Consider the following 26754-nt stretch of genomic DNA (forward strand, 5'->3'; position numbering starts at 1 on the left):
ACTGACACAAGAGATCTACCATGTACTGCTAAAACCAATCCAAGGCATCACACTGATGAAAACTAGTCTAACCAAACACTTCTGTCTTTTTCTGATATACATATTAGATGTGATTTGTGTATTCTGCTACCGGGAAAAAAATAAACACCATTATTAACATTCATACAAAGGGACAGTAAGCAGGCGGTCACAACTGATTTCTCTGAAATTTAATTATACACTTGAATTAGTCCAGGGTTACCCCACAGAAACAAATCAGGGGGCAAAGGAGTAAAAGAAATCGTTAATTTCTAATTACTTCAAACTTCAACTTCAAGTTAAAACATATCAGTAAGCAAAACTACAATTAAATATATATATATATTTTTAAGAGACACAGTAAACCTATGCTTCATGAGATGGTTAACTTAGCTACTGATCCTGATTGTCAACCTCATTATTAGTTAGTAAAACTTCCATGAATGTATCATAGTTTAGCATGCTCACTCTGATTTGTTTCATTAAAATGTGAGATCTAAACTATTTAAAGAACACAGGTTTGCAACCGTAATGTTAATGTTTACAATTGTTACAAAACAAAACATAAAAATTGAAAAGTCTGTAAGTGATACTTAGACCAAAAGAATCCATAACCTGAACACTGGACAAGTCTTTAGAGGTTTGGGTTGTTTTTTTCAGATTCAGGTTTTTTTCTTGCTTTTTTGCTTTGTTTTTTAAGACATTAGAATTTAGCCAGACTTGACTGAAGTGTGGCAAGTACTTAAAAATAGTACTTTGGTGCTAATAAAGTAAGAGATTGCCAGCACAGCACATGCTTTAATCGCAGTCCAAAAAGCATTTTTAAATGCTCTTTCATCTCAGAGATTAAATTCAAAGTCAATCCAGTTCAAAATAAAAAGAAAAATCAACTGCTGTACAGCAGAATATAATCATTCAAATAAACAGCAAAATAGATAGCAGAAATTCTTCTTAGAAGTATATAGTTATTAGAAGATCTAAAAAACAAAACAAGGAATGAGTTCCCCAATAAATTAACTATTAAATTATGCATCAGAAGAAACTTGCAGTGGTAACTAAATGTTGGATTTTGCCAGAAAGCTCTTTTTAATTACAGACTCAAGTTACCACGTATCTATCTAGACAGCCTTAACACAGATCTGACGAGCAGTCTATCTTTACATACTGAAAAATGAGTTCTCCCTCACACCACATCTAAATGATTTCTTCAGTTTTTGGAATCACAAATTTCAGTTTAAATCACGTTACCCAACTTTTCAAATGTGTGCACTGCTAACTTTAGAGGTCTTCACACCAAACAGCAGAGTCAACAAACTCTCCACATCCAAAAATCATTTCATGCACACTGAACAATTTCTCCAGATAGAAATGGCCACACATTACTGCGTGAGCACCAGAAAAAGTGTCTCAAGTTCCAAGATACTTCAGATCTCCACCTTTCAGCATTGAAGCCTTCTACAAGTGAAACATGAACCAACAAATTCAGGAAGGAGAATAATCCATTTTAACTTGATTTATTTTTTTAATAAACACTCACATATAGCAGGGCTTCTAAAATAGCATAGCTGTCTCCTTTGAAGACAGAAGACAAATCAAAGTAAACCAGGCTGGATTATTAGATATTAGACTCACAGTGCTAGCAGAGTGCAGGAAGTTGGGTGTTTCAGAATGAAATAGCTTTACATTTACAGGTAACATTTCCACAGCACTGAAAATCCAAAAATGCAAACAGTTAAAAAAAAACAACCAAAAACCTACCTCAGGCTGTATAGCTTTAAATACTGGCATATCCATTAATGTAATTTGGCTCTGCAATAAAGATGGAATTTTAATTCATCCTACATGAAGAGCTAACAATTACATGTTTTCATCTGCTTGATATGGCCCTTCAAACATGCGGTAGTATTTTCTCCACAGACTAGAAATGATCAGCCCAGAATTAGGCCACCCCGTACAGACCATCATACCACAAGAATGCCACCTGAGTGGAACAAGTCGTTTCACTCTTTTACATTTAATTGCTGCAAGTAGGTGATGGCTTTAGGTACATATAGAAAGAACTAAGATTAGGTTTCTCAGAGTCTAAAGGGTTTGCGCACTTACAGACATAACAGAAATGGCGGGAAAAATTATTTGCCCGTCACACAGTAAGCAGACTATCACTGCCTTGAAATGCAATAACACATTATGATATTAACAAGGTATAACTGAAACACACTTAAACGAGGTCACACATTTTTAGTTACCAATGAGTGTCTCATAATAAGACATCATAATGCTGTTACAAAGCCAATGATTTAAGTAGTTGTAGACTGCTCAGCATGCTGCCTTTCAGATACCTCTATTGTTTCCTAATTACACTGTATAAACTAAAATCCTGTAAAATATATTTAAACAACAGGCTCTTCAATTGTACTGTGAGTATATAAATTTACTGAGCTTTTAACTTCATAATTCTCATGATTTAATACTTAGGAGTGTCTCAAATGAATGCTGCCTTGGATCTTTCTTCAGGAAAGCTTCATTTGCTGCTCTGTTTTTCTAAAACAATGCAATAACTTCCAAACCAATTCTCAGAATGCTCAATCAATTACACCAATTAAGAATGGTATCTTTCCATTTAATTCAGATATTAAAACAGTTTCTACTATTAGTATAAATCCTTACACATGAGCCTAATGAGAAAAGATTTCTTTCCATAAATTGTTACTTATTTTTAACAAAGGTGTTGCTACATATTCCTAGTTGACCACCCTCTGACCACTCTTAGCTGTCACTAAACGAGAAGATCAACTAAATCACAAAAAGTTTTCAGCCTGGGACAATAACAGCAACTTCTCCAGCTAAAGAAGTTTTCATGTTAAAAGATCATCCTGAAATTAACACCAACAACTACAAAGAAACAAACAGCATTATTAGTAAGGTTCTTGGTCATGGCTGGTAACCAAAATCATCACAACTTAAATGGAAAGTTATCATGGCTTTTGATCACCACTAGAACTAGAGAAAGAAGAAAGGATTACAGATGTTTGGACATGGGAGCTAAAAGATGTCTTAAATGACATAACACGTGTGTGTTTTTAAAGTGTACCATTAAATAAAGACCTTCACCAACAGGCTTCTGTCTCAAAGCAACAGCAGTAAAGATTTTGAATGTAACAAAAACTGCTGAGTTGTGAATTACATGCAATACTAAATCAATCACATAACTTTATAGATACATTTCTGAATTCACCACTAACACATTCTGCTTGTGTTAAGTACATACAGTGTTCGGAGCTATCTTCAGACTTCACATTCTGCCTCCTCTAATAAGATTAATCAACTCTCATGTTATTTTTCTGATTTTATACAAAATTGTAAAACATTGCCAAAAAGGAGCCAAAATGGCAAAACGTTTTTTTTTTTGTTTGTTTGTTTTAAGCTGAAGTGATGCAGATTTGCCATCCAAGTAGTTTTACATTCCTACCTATGGACAGTTTTCATCTGCGTATTCTGGATTATCGTTTAAAAAAAAAAAAAAAGATTCATCGCAATTTATTGTTTTACAAAGTGACTGACCTACAGGAACAATGCAGCCATACCATCATAGAATACTAGAATGGCTTGGATTGGAGGGGACCTCAAGGATCATCACAGCCAGGGCCATCAGCCTCCATAACTAATACTAGACCAGGCTGCACGGGGTCCCATCCAACCCAGCCTTGAACACCTCCATGTCCTTTTGTGAAGGTGGCATTACAGGTATGATCCTAAGACAAATGAATGGAACATTGTTTTGATGACGAGAATATTCATGGAAACATTGCTCAAGGTTCAATAACTGTCATCTTTACTCTTTCAGGTTCCCCAGCAAGTAAATATGTAAATTACACAGTAAGAGACAAACCATGGAAACTATATAAGACTCATGACAAAACAGCAGCTCTGCTTTTTGTTTGCTACTGAAAACTTTGCATTAATGACTACAAAGTTTATTTACTGTTTTTAACAAACCGATTTTTCTGAGAAACTGATATTTTACTAGAAAATATGAATATTTGTGGTTTCAATTAAAACAAAGAAACAAGCAAACAAAAAAAAACAGAACTACGCATACTAAGCGTTATGTATTATTACCAAGTGTACTGCTTTCTGAAACGCTGGGGGAAAAAAATCAAATAGAAAAAAAATCAAGTAGAAAAAAAAATATCAAATATAAAAAACAAATATACTGTGTCAATTCAGCACTGAAATATTAAATTCTGAAACACAGTTCATGTAATAGATTCTTTATATTCTGCTAGCCATGAAGGGTAGACATGCATAAATGCAAAATACATATTTCTACTTACAGCAAACTCCTCAGGAGTTACTTTCAATACATCAAATACAACTGCATCATAGCTCTTATTGGCATAATCTGAACTCTGACCTTCCAGAGAATCTGAGCTGCTACTACCCTACAAAGAAAAAAAGAAAAAAAAAGCATGGTGGTTTAAAAAATATCAAGAAATTACACACACAAAAAAAAAAAGAACTTCAAAAAGATTCATACTTTTAAATTATTAAGCTTAGCTTCACATAGTTTGTGAACATTACCAGAAAACTTCCTTCTGTAAGAACTAAAGCAACATATAATTCTAGCTCTATAGATGTTCCAGCTTTTGAAAGTTATGTTTGAAATACAGATAAAAGAGCTGTCACATAATGGCAAACTTGGGATTTTGAATATTCATATTCAGTGGAAATGTTTCAATTAAATAAGCCAAGCAAAGGGTAGGAATAGTAGACAGATTTGAATCATGCACACAGAGAAGGGAAGAAAATGAAAGTGAAAATTAACCTGTCCTGAAATGTAACTAAAGTTCAGTCTTCACAAAACATGCAGTAAAGCTGAGAAACACCCCGATATGGAATTCTGTACAAGTCCAAAGATTACATGGATTCAAAGAGGGGACAAGATTGATTTCTGGAAGACACCCATTAAGAGTTACTAACCAGAACATTCCCCTCAGGAAGCCCTGAGGGTGCAAACATATGGCATCAGGGGGATGTTCACTGTGTGCTTGCACTGCCCCCGTGCCCCTCCTCATGCATTTGCAGTTGGTCACTTTCAAAGGCAGAATAACCGATTAGAAGAATCTTTGGTCTGACCATGGAGACTACTCATTGTATCCAGAGAAATGGCTTCTTCATACCATATTCAACAGGAATTTCAACTTAAGAGGAAGGCAGAACTAAGATTTACACATCCAGATTGAAATTCTCCCCATCTTGAGAGAAGAGAGTGTTCATATTATATTTAAGAAGGTCTTCTACAGGCCACAGCTGTATTATGTATTTTTGTTTTGTTATATAGTTTATAGAGTTCACTACTGAAATAACCGATTCACATCGTGAAAATTAGGAGAATCACTTCAAAGGGATCAAATGCCATGTTTTCTCTTCATTAACACCATCTGCTCGCTCTCTGCTCTTCCCCCTCTCCTGGAGCAGTGGCCAGTGCTGGCCAGGTCGCGGCAAACCCCTTCCTCTTTTTTTTTACCCTCCACTCCTTCGTCTCTCCTTTTTCTTTTCCCAGGGCCTGCAACCCCACCACGGACTGACTTCAAGGGGTAAACCCGTGACAACTGCCTACCATCTGAACACAGATCATATAGAACGCTTTTTCTGTTGCCTGGTCTCCAAAGGATTAAAATGCACACCATCTTAAAGACTACTAATAGACAAGAAAATTTATTCCCCAAAAAAAGAAAGCCAACTAGATGGAATATATCTGAGTGGCACATTACATTGTTCTTAACTAGTTAGCAAATACTGGTATTTTCAGAAATGTACATTATGCAGTAAATGGTCAAAAATACTATTTAAAACTAATCTAAATCAGTAATTATCATTATCAACAATAACAAAAGAATAGGATTATAACCACAGAGCTCAAATTACCATGTTGTCAAATATTAATCAAAGAATCAGCGAATTGTGGAATCAAAAGGTTGGAAAGGACCTACAAGACCATCTAATCCAGTTGTCCTCCTATCATCATTACTATCCACTAAGCTACTAAACCGTCCAGACACCTCTTGAACACCGCCAGTGATTTTACATCACTCTTAAGAAAGACAACTGACATGACCTACAGTGGAAAAGTGCTTCCTTGCATTTTGAAACAAATCAAAGCTTTCATTTTGATAATGGAGATAAAACAATACAATTAAAACAAACAAAAACCAACAGTGAACTGTACCTCTGGAGTGGCAGAGGTGACCATCACATTGGCCTTGAAGTCATTCCTTTTATACATGCTCGCACCAAGACGCAGAAATTTTCAGCTCTGCCAGCACTGGTAGTACAACATGATGAAAACAAAACTCCTGTAAAGCAAAAGGTAATCATGAAAGATGATTTCCCATTCTTTTCTCTGTGAAAAAAAATCTTAGAAACGATATAATTGTAAAGGTTAGATCCTCTTTTGCCTTTCAGGAACCAATTCTAAAGGACTGTATCATGAAAGCTATGCCAAATCCTGATCTCCACTTTCAATTAATAAATGTTTTGGTTTTTTGCTTTAAAAAAAAAAAAAAGAAGAAGAAGTGTTGGCGATTAAGTTGAATTAGATTTTATGTAAAGACTACATTCATTCATCTAGAAACTGTAGGATAACAGAATACATTTAGAGACAAGAAATTGAAACAACTGACTGAAGAAATGGTGTTTCCTCACAATTCCCTGCTCATCACTTCTGACTGCACTAATTACACTTAAAAAAGGACATTGAAATCTGACTGTATTCTTAGAAAACAGAAATCACGTTAGTAGCTGCTCAGACCTCCGCTAATATTTACAGACAGGTGTGCATGAAAGTATTTTATATCAGGTCACAAAGAATGGATACTTTCTAGGACAGAAAACCAGCCAACATCACCCTCCACCGCAGGAAGAATTTTCAAATGGTCTTCAAGCAGAGAGATGCAATTCCAAATTGGCCTGGGACTTCACACATATAACATACCACGTTAAGCTTCCTCCAGAAACCAGAGACTGAATGGCCACAAAAACCTCAAGTGGTATAACAAAGACATTACCTCTGTCTAGTTGGTTGAAATAATTCATTCCAGCTACATAGCCACAGAATCACAAAGAAAACCTGTATCCAAACAAGCACAACTGAAGTAACAACTGATGTGACTACAGGAATTCAGGTAGCAAGGATACTCATAAGAATCCCACACAAATTATCAAAATAAAATCAGTTATCCAGATACAACAACTTGTACATCCACATACAAAAGCATTCATTTTATTGAAAATTTTACAGAAGGGTAAATAAAAGAAATCATGAGCAACTTTATTTTCAAATCTACAGAGAAAAAAAAGACAGAAAAAACAAAACAAGAAGAAAACAAACCAACAACCATACAGCCTGACCACAGCACTTACTAATTCAGAATAAATTCTATTTCAGCTTAGTTAGTAAAGCTGACATTTTCACTGCACTTAACACCCCACAAGGTCAGCTCTCCACATAATCTCATGGACATGTGAAATTAATCAGTATCTCTGTTGAAAATGATGCCAGAATTGTCTCAAACTAGTCAAGAAGCAATTTCCTTTACCTCACATACAAACAAATTTCTGTTTTGAGCAGTAACAGACTGCAAATTATTTTTGGGTCTGGAATTGCTCCTATTAAAAGCACTTAGAAATACTCCAGAGGAAAGCAGTTTTTTATGATGGAATTTCCTTCAAATGTGGCACTTACACCATGGCCATATAAAATACTCTAATCTCTTCCTTCTCCACCTTCTTTACTAGGCTTTCCAGTGTGCATGGACTCAAAAATGCTCTGACTGGGGAAAAGAAAAGCCTCTATATGATCTTGTAAGCTGCCCAAGGTCAGTTTTACTGCTAATTTTAACAATCACTACAGGAGAGACAAAAATGCTTTAATATCTGTGACCAAAAGCACTAACATTTTTTGCTGGTAGCAAAATGATGAATCAGAGTGCAAATACACATACCAAACAGAGGTTGTTGGTTCTCTGCTGCCAACTAACAAATACATTTAATGTAAGCATTTCTTCTCCTTATAGTAATCAAGTAAAATTAGAAAGAAAAAAAAAAAAACTAAAAAAAAAACAACCACAAGAATAATACCTACAGCCACTCTGCCACTATTCTACCTGCATTTGTCCAATTTTGTCACCTGTGACACCAAAGCTACACCCTCTGGAGGCACCATCCAGAGCTAATTTTGCATTGTTTTTAGTGATATATATATATTTGACAAGGATCATAAACTCATTATGCAAAAACAGCTGTGAAGGCCACTGAGGTACAGATAGCAGCTCTGGCTAATGAAAGTCCCACGTCACAAATTCTGAATGTTAGCAGAGCATTCAGGAAAAGCAACAAACCATCTCGTCTTCAAAGAACATGAGAATGATAATCCAAACCACCACTGGTGATGATTACTCATTAATGTTCTTGACGGAGGAAAAAATACCAGGATAGACAAATGTCTGATCAGACCTAGTAGGGCCATTCTGAGCTCTAAACTACAAATATATTTGCCAATTTCCAACCTTACTTACATGTACCATGCTTTTAAATGAAAACATACTTCAGTATATTATCAAGATGTAACAGTTTCTTCCTATAGTCAAATTAGCTGCTCACCTGTTCAGTGAAGACAATTAAAAAACACAAGGGCCCCATGTGAACACTGATAAACTTGGCTGAAATCAGTGGAAGTTACCAGATTTGGTTTATTGAAAAAAATAAAATGGTACCAAACATCAGAATGATTAACTCTCATGGAGCAAGGCAAGTGAATGAGTAACAACAAAAGGATCATGTTTTCAAGATTTATCTCCAACAAGATAAAAAAAAATAATAATAATTTATTCCACTTCCGTCATTCTTTTAGGCAGTTGTCACAACCTGAGGACTGAGTTCCATGATCAGCTTTGGTTTATGATCACTGCACTCATTTCCCTGCTTCTTCATTCCACAACTATTCCTCTAGACGTTCAACATTAGAATGTTTATTTCCTTCATGAACCATGAACAAAATCATATCCAGATGCTGTGGGCGTAGAGTACAAATGGAAATATGTTAGTACAATTAACATATCTGAAGACAAAAGTGGGACTGTATTAAGAAAACAGGATTAAACAAGAATGTGGTTATAATTGCACCCCCGTGCTTGCATTCAGCCACTGATGTGAAACATATCACCACTCACACCAGAACCAGCTGCAGCCTAGAGGCTTGAAAGAGGTAAACAAATTCCATTGTTTTCTTTTTTTAATAAATATAGACTGAAAGGGAAGTAATATCAAGGTTATCTAGAACCACGTTTTGCTGCCTTTCTTATTCTAAGTAGTTATGCAGCTTTTTTTTCTTGAAATTTCCTTTGCTTAGTGTCATTGCCTTAAAAATAAAAACAAAATGAATTCTCAAAATTATTCTGAATCTGAAAAACTTACAGCTGCTTTGTCATTGTAGTGACAGAATGCCAGCTCAAATGCACTTTAAAAGGAAAATTTCCATAAATTTTTCCAAAAAGCAATTACTGAATCCTGCTACAACAGAATACTCGCTAACCTGGAGAACAGCAACACACAAACTTCAGAAGCACTGAGCAACAGCACTGTAAAATCACTTTACTTCTGACTGACGGAAACACCTCTAAAGAGTTTAGTAGTTTCAGACACCAGATCCTATCTTTATTTTCCTGAGTGCCTCCACCCAGTCACATACCCATCTAAACCTCACTTCTCATTCCCTCCCATGTGATTTTTGCAAAGTGGATAGGAAAAGGATCATGTTTTCAATTATAAAGGCAGAAGTGGTCTACTTTTTCCTTTGGAAAAGAGCATCATTTTATACACTGTTCTTTCATGACATACAATGTATAGATAAGCATACTGATGAGCATCTAGACAGTTGAATTGTCTAGTCACAGTGTTTAATATGAACAAGCTCGTGTCCTGAAATAATTCAGCACTGAACAATTTCAGCCATTTTGTACAAGACAAAAACTCTGAAGTATTCAAAATAAATACAAAGATAAATTGCCTACTAATAGCTCAAGAAAAAAAAAGTAATTAGGCTCTACAAGATTTTAAAAGCCTTTACACTTATGTGACTAAAGTCTTCTTAAGTGACAGCTGTCTTGTGTATTTCCTACTCATTCCACCAGGAAGTTACTAAAATAAGTTTCATGATGCTTTAGGCAACAGTACCACCTATAGATAAAGTAGGTCAAGAACAAGCTAGAAGTTCCACACACATTCTTTTCTAAGGATCTTATATAGTTAATGATGAGCAATGAAGAACTAATGGAAATTAAGCATATAAAATCCTATTCTGATTTGTGACAAAAGTCTGTGAAGCTATATCACTGTTTAGAAGAAAAGCAGTGTTCCTAAGTTCAGTGCAAGAATTTAAACCATTCACTGCTTTACTACCAGCACAAATACAAAGACTTAACAGGATTAACTAAGAAATTATGTCTCATTAGCCTTGTTAGTCTACAACAGATTGAAATATGAATGTAAACAAAAACATATAAATATTTTTAAGGTTCTCTGGATTAACTGTGTGTGAGTCCTGTCATTGAGGAGACTGCAAACCGAAAGGTATATGAATGCTTTCCAATAACATGAACTATTACTGAGTAAACAAACTGAAAAGTAGGTTCTTACATCAACTGACAAAAGCTGCCAAAGAATCAAGTCCAAATCATGAAGAGACAGATTTCTCCTACTAAAATTGTTTCACTTCTCCTATTTCCACTTCTCTAGTGCATGTGTACTTAACTAAGTTCTATCATGAAGAACGAAGGACAAATACTCCAAATGCCAGTAGTTGCCATGGTGAGTTGTAAGAAACAACTTCAAAATTCAGGTCTCAAACTACCTGGGTTTTATGGATGTACGCAATTGATTTGAATTATATCTAACAGTAGGTTTAGAAACAATATTCAAAGCTCAGTTTGTTTTTATGATATGCCCTCTAAAACCCAGCTTTTCATTTTCACTGGAAAACTCTCAAGCAGTAATTTCTAGTTAAGCACTGCACTACATTTAAATTTCTCAATGAAACTAGCTGACATCTCGCCTGCCACACTAATCAGCATCAACGTACCGTGAAGCACGGTAGTAACCTACTATAGAAACACTATAGTACAGCAAGGACTCGTAGTTGCAGTGTTTGCCATAAAAGCAGAGGAGCCCCTGCAGTTCCAAGTGCTCTATAAAAAAGAAGATAGCTTTGTGTTGAGATGTTAAAAGACAGCAGGAGTATCTCACATGTCCTGCTCTCACTGGAAATAAGAAGTTGCAATTCTTAAATTAAGAAAATAAATCCAAGCTACTTCTTCTCCCCCCCCCCACAAAAAATAAAAAATAAAAAATCTAACATCCTTTGCTACTACATAAAATGTCTCCTTCTGTGTCAACCATAAAATAGACTTATTCTTGCCAAATATGATTCATTTTAGAACACTTCAGTATTTCCAGTGTTCCACTAGGCGGCAGCAATTCTTTAGTTATTAAAAGCCCTATTTTTAAAATGCCTTAACTTTTTTGTTTCAGTATGGAATCACAACTCAGAAAATCTACCAAAGACAAATGCATATTCTTAATAAATTAAAATGGAAATGAGTTCTTTCTAGGTTCTGCTCTTATACACAATTACTCAGAAAATCTATTTTTCAGAGTTCTTTAGAAAAATGGAAAAAAAGCGTCATAACTTGGTTGATGTGAAAACAGTAAAAAGACAACTCTTAATTGTTCTACATTCCAATTAATTGAATGCACCCAGGGCTGGACAATACTTTAATCACTCAGATTTTCCAACATCATAGGTGTTAATTCTGCAGTATTGTTTTGACTGTAAGATCAAGCATTTTGGAATAGATTTGTGAATCACAGGAACTAGCAACTACCACCACTGCTTTGCCAGATTTAATCTATGATCCAGTAATCAAGACATCCAGAACAGGACTGGATAAATATTCCCTTGTTAGCATTAAGAGTTATTTACTACAACTATTGTCATGTTCGTTCACTGCTTCTCCAGTAGAAAGTTAATTCAGAAATCCTACTGTCTCTCAAAGACTCTGTAACATCCGTAACTTTAATACTCATTTTTTCACAGAATCACTGAGGCTGAAACTGTTCAAATCCCTGTGTTCGAGAAGGGCAAGGTGCTCAGGAAAGTTCAGACAAATTTTGATTGTCACCATTCTGCAGTATTTGTGGGCAAGCTATTCCAGTGCTTGACCATTCTCGAGGTAAATAAGCATCTTCTCTTGCTTAGATGAAATCTCCCAAGTTTTGTTCTGTTCCCTCTCTTTTCCATTCACTGGGTAGCATTGAAAAGTCTGCTTCTATCCTATTTACATCTTCTTATCAGGTGCCTCTATACATTGGTAGCATCTCCCATGGGCCTGCTCTCTTCCACGATAGGTAGTTTCAGCAATCAGTGTCTTATTATATGAAGGATGTAAGTGCCCTTAACCATCCTCGTGGACCCTTGTTGGACTCATTCTAGTACGTCTATAACTTTCCTGAACTAGGGAGTCCAGCACTGAACACAGCAGTCCAGATATTATGCAACCAAGTGCTGAGAAGACGGATCATATCCTACAGTCTACTGGCACTGCTCTTCTTAGTTCAGCCCAGCACTTCCACAGTAACAGAGCAGTCAACAAATTCCCTTTTCTATCCCACCCATTTTTTTCAGTGAACTAATGATGAGTGCTTAGGACTTTAGTAAAAAAAAAACAAAATAAACAACAACAACAACAAAAAAACCTGCTACCAGAGAGCCTTCAACACTGACTAAGGAAGAAGTGTGTTTGGGTGAAAGCAGAGCACAACAACAAACAAAATCAGGGAATAGCTGGCTGTACAAATAAAGAAACTGACTGACATAGAGATAATTGAAATTGACAGAATTTCTGAGGATTACAGTGCGGCACAAGCACTTCTGATAAATACCACAACTTCATTTCTCAAGAAAAATAGGGAGAAGGAAACTGGGGGGAAATAAAGCAAATGCTCGGATGACTCTTCATTTAACGGGAAAGACAATGATCTGGAACTAACCAGATCTTTAGATTTGAATCCTTCACGGTGATAACTAGAAAACTGCTGAGCAATAAACTTTTGACTGCTCGGTGATGCCTGTTGTGAATATATGGACAAAGGAGACTATGGTTTAATTAGAGAAACTTTCACCCTCTTGGTGGGGGAAGGAGGAAGCAAGAGTGAACAGAACCTGTAAACTCACTGCATAAGAAATAAATTGGATGCCTTAGAGACAATTTATCTGTTAGAAATGTCAGTGTAAATATCGAGAAGGTTTCTATGCCTCAGTCAAAACCGAAGGACAGAGATGTTCATTATTTTGGGACCATTCGAGTATTAAAAAGACCTTAGACTGTGTAAATGTCTGCTTATTTCATTTGATGTGATCCAGAAGGCAACTGTAATTATGATGTTCCCAAAACAAATAACTCAGGAAAAGACATACACACAGGAGAAGGAATTCAGAGATTACTACTGGTCACAGTGAATAGGTTCACAGTCATTATGGGTTGTGCTTCCAACAAGGTGTAACAGACAGAATCTGTACCAAAAAAAGCTGACAGTCACTGAAGGCAGTATTTTGATCAGCCAAGACAGTGCTCAAGAACATTACTAGCTCCAGCTGTTTTAGGCTTCCTCTAGACATAGACGCTAACACGAGCAGAGAAAGCCACCTCATGCCTCTCAAATGACTGGTTTAAAATTAATGAGTCTGGAAGCAATCCTCATTCCCACAGATGACTGTGTGAAGGTGACCTAACTGTAGTACATACACCAGACCAAGCAGGCCATCAAATCAGAATCTCCAGTTTAGTCTTCTATTGAGGGTCTAAAAGGAATGACTGTGGACTGTTGGTCCCACTTTCACAGAACAATGGATGAACAATATACTGCTATATGTATGTATACATATATATTCTGGCTTCTTCCAGAAACGCAGTTGAGGTGTTATAACTCCCTACTATGTGCAATTAGATTGCCTTACTACAAACAACATACATATTCTGCAGGAGTCACCCTTACAAAAGCAGCTCAAGAAGGTTGCCTAATGACACCTGAAAAAAATAACATTTATAATGCAGAATAACATTTATAACGTAGAATAACCGATAATTACTGAAGTTAAAAAAAACCACAACCACCAACCATCTTAGCAAATGGTAAGAAAATGAAAGATTATTAGATAGAAAGAGGGGGGAAAAAAATAAACACCACTGTGTAACACTGAAGGTAAAAAAAAGGTGAAAAATATTTATCAGCTTAACACCACAAAACCATGACACAATGCTAGCTACAAAAACAATACATATGCTCAACAAAGAATAAATAATAACTGTTAACTCCAAGAATCTGATACCATCACAATCCAAATTGAGCTCCAGTTTTCTCTGCAGGAAAAGGAAGTTTTCTAACAAAAGCCAGTACTCCTCAAACAGGTCTGCTGACTTACAAGATGTGTGTTTGAGAGAGCTACAAATTCAGGTAAGTCTCAAAAAAGCAAACAAAGAAAAAGAAACATCTGCAGTATTACTGTCTATTACAATTACTTTCACAACTCTAAGATCTTTCAGCAAATGAACGCTGAAAGACCATTCAGACAAACAGAAACAGTAAAATACCCACTCCAATCACAGATGAATACTTACAGAATAAGGTAGTTCTGCGCTCATTCAACCCATTTTGCTGCACATCTTCATTAGGCCATTGTTCAGACTCAACACCTCTGACCAGACATTAGTTTTACAGTGTTTACAAGCATGATATTCCTGCAAATCACCAGAAAACAGAATTATGGCAGTATTTATTATATAACTCCCTTATTCTCAAACTGCATTTCTAGCTCAAAACATGTTAATGGTATTTTTATAGGACTATACAGGAAGCATCCTCCCAGATTTAAATTGCTTTGGTGGCCAGTTCCACAGTCTCGTTTGACTACTGTGTGACAAGCTGCAGGACTCAAAAATGAAGGTTACATCACTGATGGGGAGCAGCGTTTTAAGAATTTCATAACTAATTCATAACCAAATAAATACCTGCAGCTTCTGCTCAATCAGTCAGTAAAACTTCCAATCAGATATGGCTGTGTTTCTTGGTAAACACTATTAATTCTCATTATGGTTTTCTCAAGACTTAACCAAACATAGCAGAATGGACACAGAATAAAATACAATCCATTATTCTTACTTTTTATGTTGACAAATAAAGAACAGCTCTTTTAGCAAACAAAACCTGAGAAAACACTGTTCTGGTAACTCGCTTTGGTAACATAGAATACATGCAGTTCCTACCAGCATCACAGAAAGCAATCCTTTGCTTGAAAAGTGCTGTTCTCTTCACATACTCAGAACTTATCTGTGCTCCTAATAAACACAGAGCAAGGACCATCTGCCGAAGCCAAATACCCTGAATCACAGAAGAATCAAAGTGCCAAGTTACAAATGAGTCAGTATACACTGAAGTATTTCAACCAAAACGAAACACAGCGCACACTCTCATTCCACCTCAACTTTGTCAACTAAACTTAGTCCCTGCCAGTTTTGCTTACTTGCTTTTTGAGGACATACTCGATTCAATTTGTTCCTTCCACTCTGAATGTCTCCAAATACTAACTTCCAAATAAAATTTTGATACATCTGAAAAAACTCTTAGCAAACTCCCTGCTCTCTACAAATGCCAGCATGATAGAATAGTTCAGTTAGGCAGAAATAATTGCTTCTCCACCTTCACACTATTAATAGTTAAAGGTCATTTGCTACTGAAGGTGCAGACTACAGTGAGGCAGACAGGATTTATCAAGAACAGATGCACATGATGCATGATGTCATCAAACTAATGCAGGAACAACTTACTGTAGAAAACCATAATCGATATTCAGAATACTAAAGGAGACCTCCATGTCATCTTTTCATCTCGAGACCAATATTTTTTTCAAGCTAAAGCACATTTCACACAACAAAACCAACAAAAATCATTTCAAAAATAATCCATGCATTTGCTATACTTGATGAAAAGCTTGTTGCTAGAGAAAACATTTACCACTAAATATATGAAGGAATGACAAAAAACAGCCACTACCACTATAAGAACTAACTCAAATCATGCTGTAGACAAGTGTAAGGATTCTGATGTATTCTACACTTCATGGTACCTGCTGAAGGCGCTAGGAAAGCTTCCACAAAGTTTCCATCTTCTCAGTTCCTTTGGTTTAACATGTTCCTTCAGAAGGGATCTCAATATTTATTTCGGAGAAATTTCTGAAAGACAGGAAAATGCTCACTTACCAAAACATGAGAAAAATACAGACTTTTAGTACTTAAATTCCTTCATTTTCTTAGTTAAATATACTTACGCTTACTTAAGAGATGGGATACTGAATTTCTGACTACTTAAAAAGATGTTAGTCATAGAAGAAAATAATTGGAAGCAGTGTATTTCAACTATGCCATCTAAGCAGTCTCTATTTCAGGATCAGCCACACTTTGCTAAACACAAAAATGAAGTCTACATTCACACGCCAGTTGCAGCTTCTCTAATTCAATATTCAAAAATCTGAAAGCACGAGCCAGTGTACAACATACTTAAGCTACACTCAACTCTGAAAGTCCTTAAAGTAGGGAATACCCATCCAGATGCCAACACAGACCAACCCAGATTTAACGCTTTCTCGCAAAAAAAGAAGATGGGAGAGTAACTGTGCTCCTTTTCCACACACACACATTGACAGACCGGGGGCACACAGCAGATCTGTAGCCAAGCATATCAGTAGCTCTTCCTCCACCCAACGCTGACATCTCGACACCCTGCAGCCTGTTGCAGCGCAGCTCAAGTTTGAAGAAAAATAACCCGAAGTGATCTGACAACAGATTTCACGCAATCGAGGCTCCTTATGTGTACAATATAACCCATACTGCGTTAGAACAGCTTCCAAATTTATTCGTGAAGCCCACCAGAGGATGTAGTCAAATCCAGGTGGTTTCTATCTGCACTTTCCACTATCCAGCTGCGTCTCGAACCGCACAGCACCTCCCGAATCCTCAGGCCCCAAAGCGACAACCTCATTTCATCAGACCTGAACAGCGAACCGGTCAGTAACCCGCCTGCGCAGCACACACGGCTCACAACAGATCGCCCGCGCCGGTGTATGGAAAGGAGCAGCCGGAAAGGGGCAACAACGTAACGCAGCGGTAACGAGACGCGCTTGGAGGTGCGCGGCCTGGCGGACGCAGAGGACAGCGACAGCTCCGGTGGGACTGAGCGCGGCTGCAGCGGACCGGGGGACGCTCCTACGGGCAGAGCCCGCGGAGGCTGCAGGGCCCCGCGCCTCACACTTGCCCTGGGGCCGCACCGCACCGCGCACCGCGCCCCGCCACTACGGAACGCCAGAGAGCCGCGCGTTTCCCCCCGGTGCTCGGGCTCCGTCCGGGCCCGCGGCCGCAGAGCTCCGCCCGCCGCACACGCCCGAGGCGGGGACGGGAACGAGGGCGGCGGGGATGGGCCTAAGGGCGCTGTGCGGCGCAGGGGGCGCAGCCGTCCCGTGCCAGCGAGGAGGCCCCGCCGCCGAACACCTGCCCCGTACGGGACGCGGGGCTCGGCCACATCTCACCTGTCCCGGAGGCTGCGGCCCCGGACGACACTCGCGATCCTTCTCGGTACCGACACCTCGGCAGCAGAACGAAACCGCAGCCCGCCCGCCACAGACACACAACGAGGCCCGAGCCGGCAAAGGGGGGAATCCAAGGGAGAGAACGGGGCGCGCCGGACTGACGGGCTCACCGACCAACCGGCGCTCCGCACGGCAGCGCCCACCAATCCGCGTGCAGCGGGGCGGGGCCACGGCAGAGAGCGGCCGAGTGCGCAGGAGCCGCCGCTGCCTGCAGGTGCGCGCAGCTCCCGCCGGCCGGTTCGCCTGGGGTGTGCGGGCTCGTAGGAGCCGCGTTGGGTTGGGCGGGTTCCTGGGATGAGTCGGAGCCTCAGGGCTGTAACGGGGGTATCCGCGCTGCTCGGTGGAACAGACACTGCTGGGGTTCCTGCTGCTCCAGTTCAGACATCACTACAAGGAGAGCACCTGCTCTTTTGATTGGTAGCTGCATCACATTGGTGCGAGCTCCCAGCTGAACGTGGTGGAGATGTGGTGCTCCAAAGGAATGCAGCCAAGTCTTCAGGGGCTGATGGGATCCATCCCAGGGTACGGGAAGAGCTGGTTGATACCACTGAGAGGATGGTCCCAACTATTCTGCAATGGCCTTGGGAATCTGGAAGGGGCCCAGTTGACTGGAAGGTGGAAAATGTCCCCATTTCCATGAAGGGGAAGAAAGAAGATCCTGGTAGTCACAGGCCCTTTGTAATAAAGTTCTCCATCTTGACCCAGGAAGGCCAGTAGGTGTGGGGGGATTTTTTCGTTCATTTTATTTTAACAAAGTTGTCAATATTGCTTCTCACATTGTCTTTCTGGACAAAATGCCCAGCACAAGTACACAGAGGAATTAATTGGCTGGTAGGTTGAGCACAAAGGGATTTAGTAGATGGGGTTCCATCAGGCTGGCAGGTAGATACTATAGGGTCCTGCTGGGCTCTCTTTTAGGGCCACTTCTCTTTTACATTTTTATAAATAATTTGGACACAAGAAGTGAATGCACAGTAAGTGCATAAGTAACTTGCAGTGCCCTGGAACCCGAGGGGCTGCCATCCTCTGGGCTGATCCAGACTCAGTACTGCCACTGGGTAAGAGCATGTATTGTCCCACTGTGCTCTGCATAGTGTGGCCTCACCTAAAACGCTGGGTGCAGATATAGGTGCCACAATGTAAGAAGGACATAAAACTATTAGTGAGTGTCCAAAGGAGGGCTATAGAGATGTGGTAGGGTCTGACATCACATCCGCTGTCATGGTGTGTAAGGAGCAGCTGAGGTTGGGTTGGTCTGCCTCATGGTGGCCTACATGTCCTTACAGAGAGCTCTGCTCTCCAGTGACAGCAACAGGACCTGAGGGAGCAGCGTGGAGCTGTGTCAGGGAGGGTCAGGCTGGGGGCTAGAAAAGGTTCTGTAACAGAGGGCAGTGGGCACAGCCCATAGCTGCCAGAGCTCAAGTTGCATTTGGACCCTGCTGTCAGCCATAGCATTTGGGTTTGAGGTGGTGCTATGTGGAAGCAGGGGTTGGGCTCATTGATTCTTTTGGGCCCGTTCCAACTTGGGCTGTTCTGTTCTGCTCTGTACACACAGGACTGCTGTGTAGTGCATCAGACAAGTTTTGTATAGAGAACAAGGGAACACAAACTAAATGAGATTCCTTAGAAGGAAGTTTTGAGAGACTGCATTATGTCCAGTCTTATGTCTCCAACAATTGTTTATCATTGGGTGAACAACTAGTGAACAGCTATTAAATCTAGAGCAGTTTGAAGATCTTCAGATGTCCCAGTTAAATATGGATGAACTTTCTTTCCAAAGTAAATGGGTTCATTCTGAAATGAAATTAAAACAAGCAAACTCAAACCATAGATTTGGGATCTGCCTGGGAATAATGATGCTCGCAACTTGAAAATACAAATCAAAGCACGAAGGTATTTCCCTACAGCTTCTTTTTTGTTTTTCCTTAAGAGCTGCTGAAGAACTGCAGCTTATTTCATACACACCTTCACTTACTGCATAGGCATAGACTACTCTACACTTGACGTGGTATAGGGAACCTGCTTTGGCAGGGGGGTTGGACTTGATGATCTCTAGAGGTCCCTTCCAACCCCTACAATTCTGTGATTCTGTGACTCTTTGCTATCTGTCCTATCTCATTATACCAGGACATTAAAGACAGCATTTGCCCAAAATTCAGAATCACAGAATGGTCCAAGCCCTGCTCAACCAGAGCCGCCAAGAGAAGGTTGCCTGCAACCATATCCAAACATCTCCAAGACAAAAGACTTCACAGCCTCATTGGGCAACCTGTCCCAGTGCTCCATCACCTGATATTAGAAAACAACAACAGCAACAACAACAACAAAAACAAAGCCCTGCAAGGTAGTTAATTCTTACCCTAATTATAACATTCTGGGGCAGTGTTTTCAAAGTGATTTTCTTGAAGAACTGCAAAGTGATAATGTCCATTGTGATGGACATTGTGATAATGTCCATTGCCTGAACAATCTTGGCCACTGGCTGAAATCCTGGATAGAAACACTGCCTTGCTGAGGATGGAATTGCTCAGCAGCTGCCTAAACTGAGGACATATATCATAAGTGAAGGCTGAGTATTTTCTTATTTTCCACTTCAGGTTACTACTATGTACTGCTCCTTAAATTATCCTTCCATAATTCGTGTTTTAAACAATTAGCGAGCATCCTCTGCTGGGGGGAGGGATGGAGTAGAATTCTTTCTGCATAGATAAAAAAAGCATAGATAAGATTTAGGGCTGTGCTGTACTGAGCTTTTTTGAAAAGATTGGCCAATTGCTTGGAAGAATATCACTATAAAAACATCATTGTGATGTGTCATTAGTCACATCATTCCCCATTATTAAAAGTTACTGTCTACATTTCAATGCATTGGATATTTGATTTAAATCCCTGTGAATCTGTGCAGAACACAACTGGACTGCGCTATTTCATGAATGTGACACAACAAACCATCCGTGGGGTCAGGCTGCATTTTGGACACATGATTTTTGTTGCGAAACAATAAATGCTGTGAGCTCATATTGGCTGTTTTAGCTTCCCCTCAAGCTGTTTCCAGGCATTTTGCATGACAGAAGTTTATTCCTGCATGTACAGAAAGAAAGATCAGAACTTTTTGTCTTTTTTTTTTTTTTTAAATGCAAGAACATAATTTTTTTTCTAACCTAAATCAAATTTTCTCCTCAGCCTTCTTAACATAACATCTGTACATAATCTTGGTCTGCCTCCTAACTTGCTAAGTGGTTTTACAGCACCCTTTCAATGAGTATTCCTTCTCAGTCTATTTTTCTTACTACTGAGTTCCAGTGTGCCAGCTGAGAAAAGTTGAAGTGTTTCAGAATATTATAAATACCCAACTACAAAAATGCATCAAATAAACACTCGCACTGGGCAATCAGGTATGAACTGAATGAAATTAGCACTAATTAATTTCAGAGTTAACATTCCATTTGGGGTAACAGAGATTTGCATTGCTTAAAAGGTTTGGAGATAATATGTCAATATTTTTACTGCTGCCATCTAATATTACCCTGTTCTGCTATTTATCTTGTCCTTGCTCCAGCTGCACACGGGAATGGTCACCTTTCCTTCTGCTGATTAAGTTACACAAGTGGTAACTTCCAGCAAGAGATGTATAGCAATGCTGTAACTCTATATTACTAGAACATCTGTATGTAAAATCTAAAGTAAATGATGGTGGGTACCCACAAAAACAAGCATATAAGTAATGATAAGTCTGTTCAGTATTTATTCTACTGAAATTTCCATATTTTATTATTTTTTTTTTTTCAGAAAAAAATAGAATCAAACATCATTTGAGCAGTTCAGGCAGGCTGCATTAATTTGGATCAAGAGGTGCTGCTTGCTACTGAAGTGATGAGACATTAAGTAGTTTCTTAGCCTTACTTTTTGCTGTGTATTTGTCTGTCAGCATTAATTGGAATTGTTTTAGGAAATACTTTTTTTTCAGGCAATACAAAATTAGTGCATTTGAAATAAGTCACTTTACCCTGTACAATACAATTATTTTATAGGGTATTTCAGCTGAAGTAGCCCATTCTCCAAGTTATTAGGAGCAAATTCTAAACAAGCAAGTTGAAGTTTAACTATACATACTGTACTATGGCACTGTAATTATTGCCATGGATTACAATTTCAAACAGATCTAACTATTCAAGGTCGGTGGTGTATCCCTAGATAAAACTAGGTGAAATTAGGATCCTACGTAGCAAAAATGCAGCTAGAGAAAAATGGAGTTAGAGAAAAGCCTGAATACTTTCCAAGTGTTAAAGCCAAAGAATATATGGATAATTTTGTTAAATCTACAGATATGTTTAAAATCTTACCATAATCTGATGCACTGCAATAACTCCTTTTAATTTCTCATCTTCATGTGCTGATAACAGACAAGCTGCAGCTCCCACCCAGATTCCACAGTTGACCCACACGACCTCACATCCATCACAGCAGAACACCTCGCCCTTGTCTCAGGACATTTTCAGACTTCTGATGTGTTATGCACAGGCCTGGAGTTGGCAGACTCTGTTTTATATGGTGTGAAAATCTGACTGACATCATTTCAGCTTGACTAGCATGGCAATTTTTGACGACTACAGAGTCAAACCTATACTTTCCTGTTCTTGGTGTTTGGTTGTTTTTTGTTTTATTTTTGTCATCTCTCTCATTTTTGATCCTTGCCTTCACTTTTTTCCTGAGTTTTCCACTCCAAAAACAATTATCTTCACTTTTAAATTTCCACTCTAAAAATCCACAGATTATTTTATCTATTTTATTTTTATCATGTTTTACTTACGTTTAGTCAGGATCACTGTCATTTGCCTTCTTGTTTTTATGCTTTCTCCAGTACTGCTTCCCACTGCAGAACTCTCCATCAACTTTGCAAGTTTGCCACAAAACTGCATCAAAAACCTTCTGTTTCAAGAGCAGCAAAACTAGTGTGGGTGACGGCAACTCACCTCTCTGACCAAAACCCTTCTTCTCCTTTCATGCCTACAGTTAATTGTTTTTTGTTTTACATAGTATGAGATTTCTAGGGATGCCATATGGGATCACGTCTTTCTTAAATATGGGCCTGATTTATAGTAGTACCATGACAGTGAAGACAGGTACTGAAGTATGAACAAGAAAGTGTGAACAGGAAACAGCCAAAGCTGTTTATTTATAATGAGGGAAACAGGAACTATTTTCTGAGGGAACTTGCGAGCGGGTTCGCTGCAGAAGTTGGCTGCAGAAGACGACCTGCAGCCTCCCAGCAAGAGGAAACAATTTACCTCCTTAAAATAACAAGAAGAACAAGAAACTAAACCCCAGTTCGCTAGGTTGTTTCTCTGCTCTCCTTCCTCAAGTGAAAGCAATGTTACCTTTATTCCATCCTTCAGTCGTCTTACTTAACCTACTTCACATTATTTGACTTTTCAGAAGCTATAAGCACAATGGAACAGATGCTTTGTTCTGACTGTAGAGGATAAAGAGATGAGGGGAATAAAACCCTGCCCCCTGAGCCAGTCAAGATCCTTCAACTGATATAGGCACACCCTTTGGTTCCTGCTAAGTTTATAGCTTATATAAATTTAATTCAGCTTTATTATAGGACAAAAGTCTTTTCTAGCTAACATCCCACATACAATGGAGAGTTGGAAACAATGCTAGTAAATGTTAAATAAAATTTAATAGCATTAGCTGTCTTTCTGCAAGATTCTGCCTGGCCCTCAAAAGACAAGTCTATCTCAGCAAATCAGTGATAGCACACACTTGGTTTTGGATATATTAATTACTGCTAGAAGTTCCTTGTTACAAAGGTACTTAAAGAGCCAGCTAACATGAAAGAAGCTAAGACTAGCCTACCAGCAGAAAATAGCTACCAGTCATTGGCTACTCGTGTTAAATTCAAGCTTGTATGCTAGGAGCTGTTTCCTACATGTGGTGAGAACAGCATTAGCTCTACTGTCATAAATGGCACAGCAAAACATCCCTCTAGAAAGGAAATACACCTCCCTGCCCAACTGAGTTATCTCCGGCTTGCTATTAGTTTGCAAAGCTGTTTTTTTCATTGTTCTGCAGGACAAGTTTTGAAGCACAGCACTGAAATGAGAATCTGTTCAGAACTGAACAAGCAAAAAGACCGAAACTTCAGCAGTACTTTGACTCTAAAGTTTTCTGATTCCCAGGAGATAAACACACATAAAGCTGCAGCTTTGTGTAGATTCTTTTCCTGAAGTCCACTACTTAATATCTAAATGTAGACACTGACACCACAGAGGTTTGCTCTAGAAGCATTTTAATTTACAAACAGCAATTCCCACTGACTTTATACCATTAAAAAAAAAAAAAGCGATTTACAAGCAAGAAACAAATTCATCAGAACAAAATAAAGCAGCACTGAAATATTCATGTCACAAATCTAAAACCAAAGTGAATACAAGAGTAAAATATCATTTGAATAAATATTTTAAAATTCATGCTATAAAATAATTCTTAACGGCAAGTTATTGTTACAGCATCAGCTTAGCTAGCTTCATTTACTTCATGTGGCGATGAAGTGTGGAGTTGTGAGGTTACCAGTTTATATTGCAAGACCATGACACTCAGTCAAGTCATTCAAACTGTTCAAATATTAATCATGAAAACAACCATACAAATAAAAGTTATTTAAAAATACAAATTGTTGTCAGAAACAAACACTGTTAAAATCGTGCAAGAGCTCTATCTAATCAGATACAACCAGAGGCTTGCAATACAAGTCCAAAGGCTGAATTCATAGCACATGTAAATTGGAGAGACAGCAGTGCATTGTATCTACCATAGTAGGAATTACTTATGTAAACTAGAAGCAAACCTGCTCAGTTACTGATAATCAGCTTCACATCCCCTGAAGAAATAAATAGAGGAACATATTCCAGGTTTCTTTTGCCCTTTTTTTTCTTTTTCTTTTTAAATGAAAACTTACACAAGGAAATTCATGCTGTCACAAGGATGTGCAAATATACCCAAACTACAGTATTTAATACATCTACGCTGGCACTTGTTAAAAGATATGTAAAATGCACAGAGTTTCAACTTTGAACATTTTGAATGACTTTTACTAAATTTACTAAATTTCAGATTCAATCACTGAGTATTATGAAGTTTACAATGAATGAACTAAACAGATTCATATAAAGAATTTACACAATTACGCAAAGACTTTCAAATATAAAATTTAATAAATAACCCTGACCAGTCAAAAAGCACCATTCAAGGGTAAAATTCCCTTGGAAAATAGATTAGGTGTTGCATATTTGAGTCCCTTTCAATAGTTTCATCTGAAACCTGTTTAGAAAAATGACAATAAAAGAATCACAGTAAACTAATACAAAAATTCAAATAATATATTTTTAAAGGTAAAGCTCATTCAATTGTTTCCCAGCCCTTGATTTTATTCCTGCTGTTCTTCCCCAAATTCAAACTTAATATATTAAGAGGCCTCATTGTTTTGTCTAAAAGTAAACCAAAGACTTCAGCATAAAACATTAATTTATGCTTGGGAAGACTGCATTAAAAACTATCATTTCAGGCCTACAGTATATTCTGCTGAACAGTGAAACGACAGTATCCTTTATGCTACTGAAAGATTTCACACTAAAAAGAGCAGAGCCAATCTTGAAGACTTATTGACCATACTGAACTGCTAACATACTGTATTTACAAAGCTATCTTCTAAATGTATTTACAAGTTTTAAAATAATATGGAAGATAACTGATTAAGTAAACTAAAATAACTGTTTAAAACCACAAACATTAGCAAAGATATAAAATCCTTTATTTTCACAGTTTGTCATAGTTGTTTAAACATATAGAGGAAAGGACACTGTCGCTGTTTTCACATTTGTCTATAATCAAAAAGGTAGATTAAGAAGAGACTCAATTATGAACTAGCCTACATAATTTCATGATTTTGCTGTCAAATACTCACAGATTTTGACGTCTGTATTTATTGTAAATGAAATGTGTAACAGCTCCATGCTAACTTAAAACTGTACAGAAATGAGATGCTGTACAGCACTTCCATAGTCTGCTTAAAATAACACAGCATACTCTTTTTTGGCGGACTAGTGAAATTAACTTCCATTAGACAATGCTTCACGTTTCATGACAATGTTAATCCTGGCATACCGTTATGTGACAAGGCACAATTTATTTGCTGTAGCCAGGTTTGAAGTTTGTTTTCTACCAGAGTCATTCACTTCGCAAGTGTAAATGTAATGCTGAATGATATTTTATACTCGCCTATGTATGCATCTTTTGAAGCACTGTTGAAATTTACAGTACTGTGTTATGGCTTGGTAATTCTTAACACTGCTAGCAGTTGAAAAGGTAAATGGCATATCAACATGAATAGGAGCAAGTAAAACTTGCAAATTGCTGAATCATGATTTTGTAGAAAGAGAGATCACTTCCTGCTTCTTAACAGTCTTGTTAAAATGTTTTGAACCTGAACCTGTACAATCAAAGTGATTTTGCGTTTTATGCTTTTTTTGTTTGTTTGTCTGCTTTTGTCAGAGACAATTTTGGATAAGTCACTCTTTGGTAAACTCAAACCAGTTCAATAAATTCACAAATACAAAGAACAAGATTTAAACAGCATTAAGATTGTGACACTGAGAAATTCAAGAAATATAAAATCAGTACCCATATCCTGCTATCCTCAACTCATACTTCCATGGGAAAAGTCACACCAAAGGCACCACAGCACAGATCCAAGATAAGGGTTAAGGATAACTGTACATTTCTTGGATTTTGCATGTCTCAAACTTAATTTTTCAGGTTGGATTTTTTTTTTTTTTTTCATTTAATTACTTAAACATGTAAGAAAAAAAAAAACCAACAAAACAGTATCAGAAACACGAACATGTTTTTAAGTGGGTAAACGAACAGACTACCTCCCCTCCCCTAGACACAGACATACAATTTCCTTTACTGGAAACAAC

At 38.1% G+C, this 26754-nt stretch overlaps 1 protein-coding gene across 16 annotated transcripts in view; it reads right to left on the minus strand.

The window, feature by feature from the left end:
• RALGPS1 (Ral GEF with PH domain and SH3 binding motif 1) overlaps positions 1-17869 on the minus strand; it is an 88074-nt gene extending 70205 nt beyond the window's left edge. For 8 of the 16 annotated variants that reach the window (XR_014936152.1, XR_014936153.1, XR_014936151.1 and 5 more), the window contains exons 1-7: positions 17711-17869; positions 16256-16361; positions 15396-15510; positions 14751-14870; positions 6248-6374; positions 4353-4460; positions 1777-1827 (exon numbers count right to left, since the gene is read on the minus strand). Coding sequence is in view for 13 of the 16 variants with exons in the window: in XM_085520820.1 (XP_085376946.1) it covers positions 1777-1827; positions 4353-4460; positions 6248-6304 (216 nt within the window). In the remaining 3 variants the exon portion in view is untranslated. Of the gene's footprint in view, positions 1-1650; positions 1727-1776; positions 1828-4352; positions 4461-6247; positions 6375-14750; positions 14871-15395; positions 15511-16255; positions 16362-17054; positions 17509-17710 lie in introns of those variants that run through there. The other 8 variants (XM_085520819.1, XM_085520821.1, XM_085520817.1 and 5 more) reach the window with 6 other exon arrangements.
• Between the last annotated feature and the right edge of the window lie 8885 nt (positions 17870-26754).

This window comes from Coturnix japonica, chromosome 21 (genome assembly GCF_054131305.1).
Source record: "Coturnix japonica strain WE chromosome 21, WE-NBRP24, whole genome shotgun sequence".
Taxonomy (NCBI): domain Eukaryota; kingdom Metazoa; phylum Chordata; class Aves; order Galliformes; family Phasianidae; genus Coturnix; species Coturnix japonica.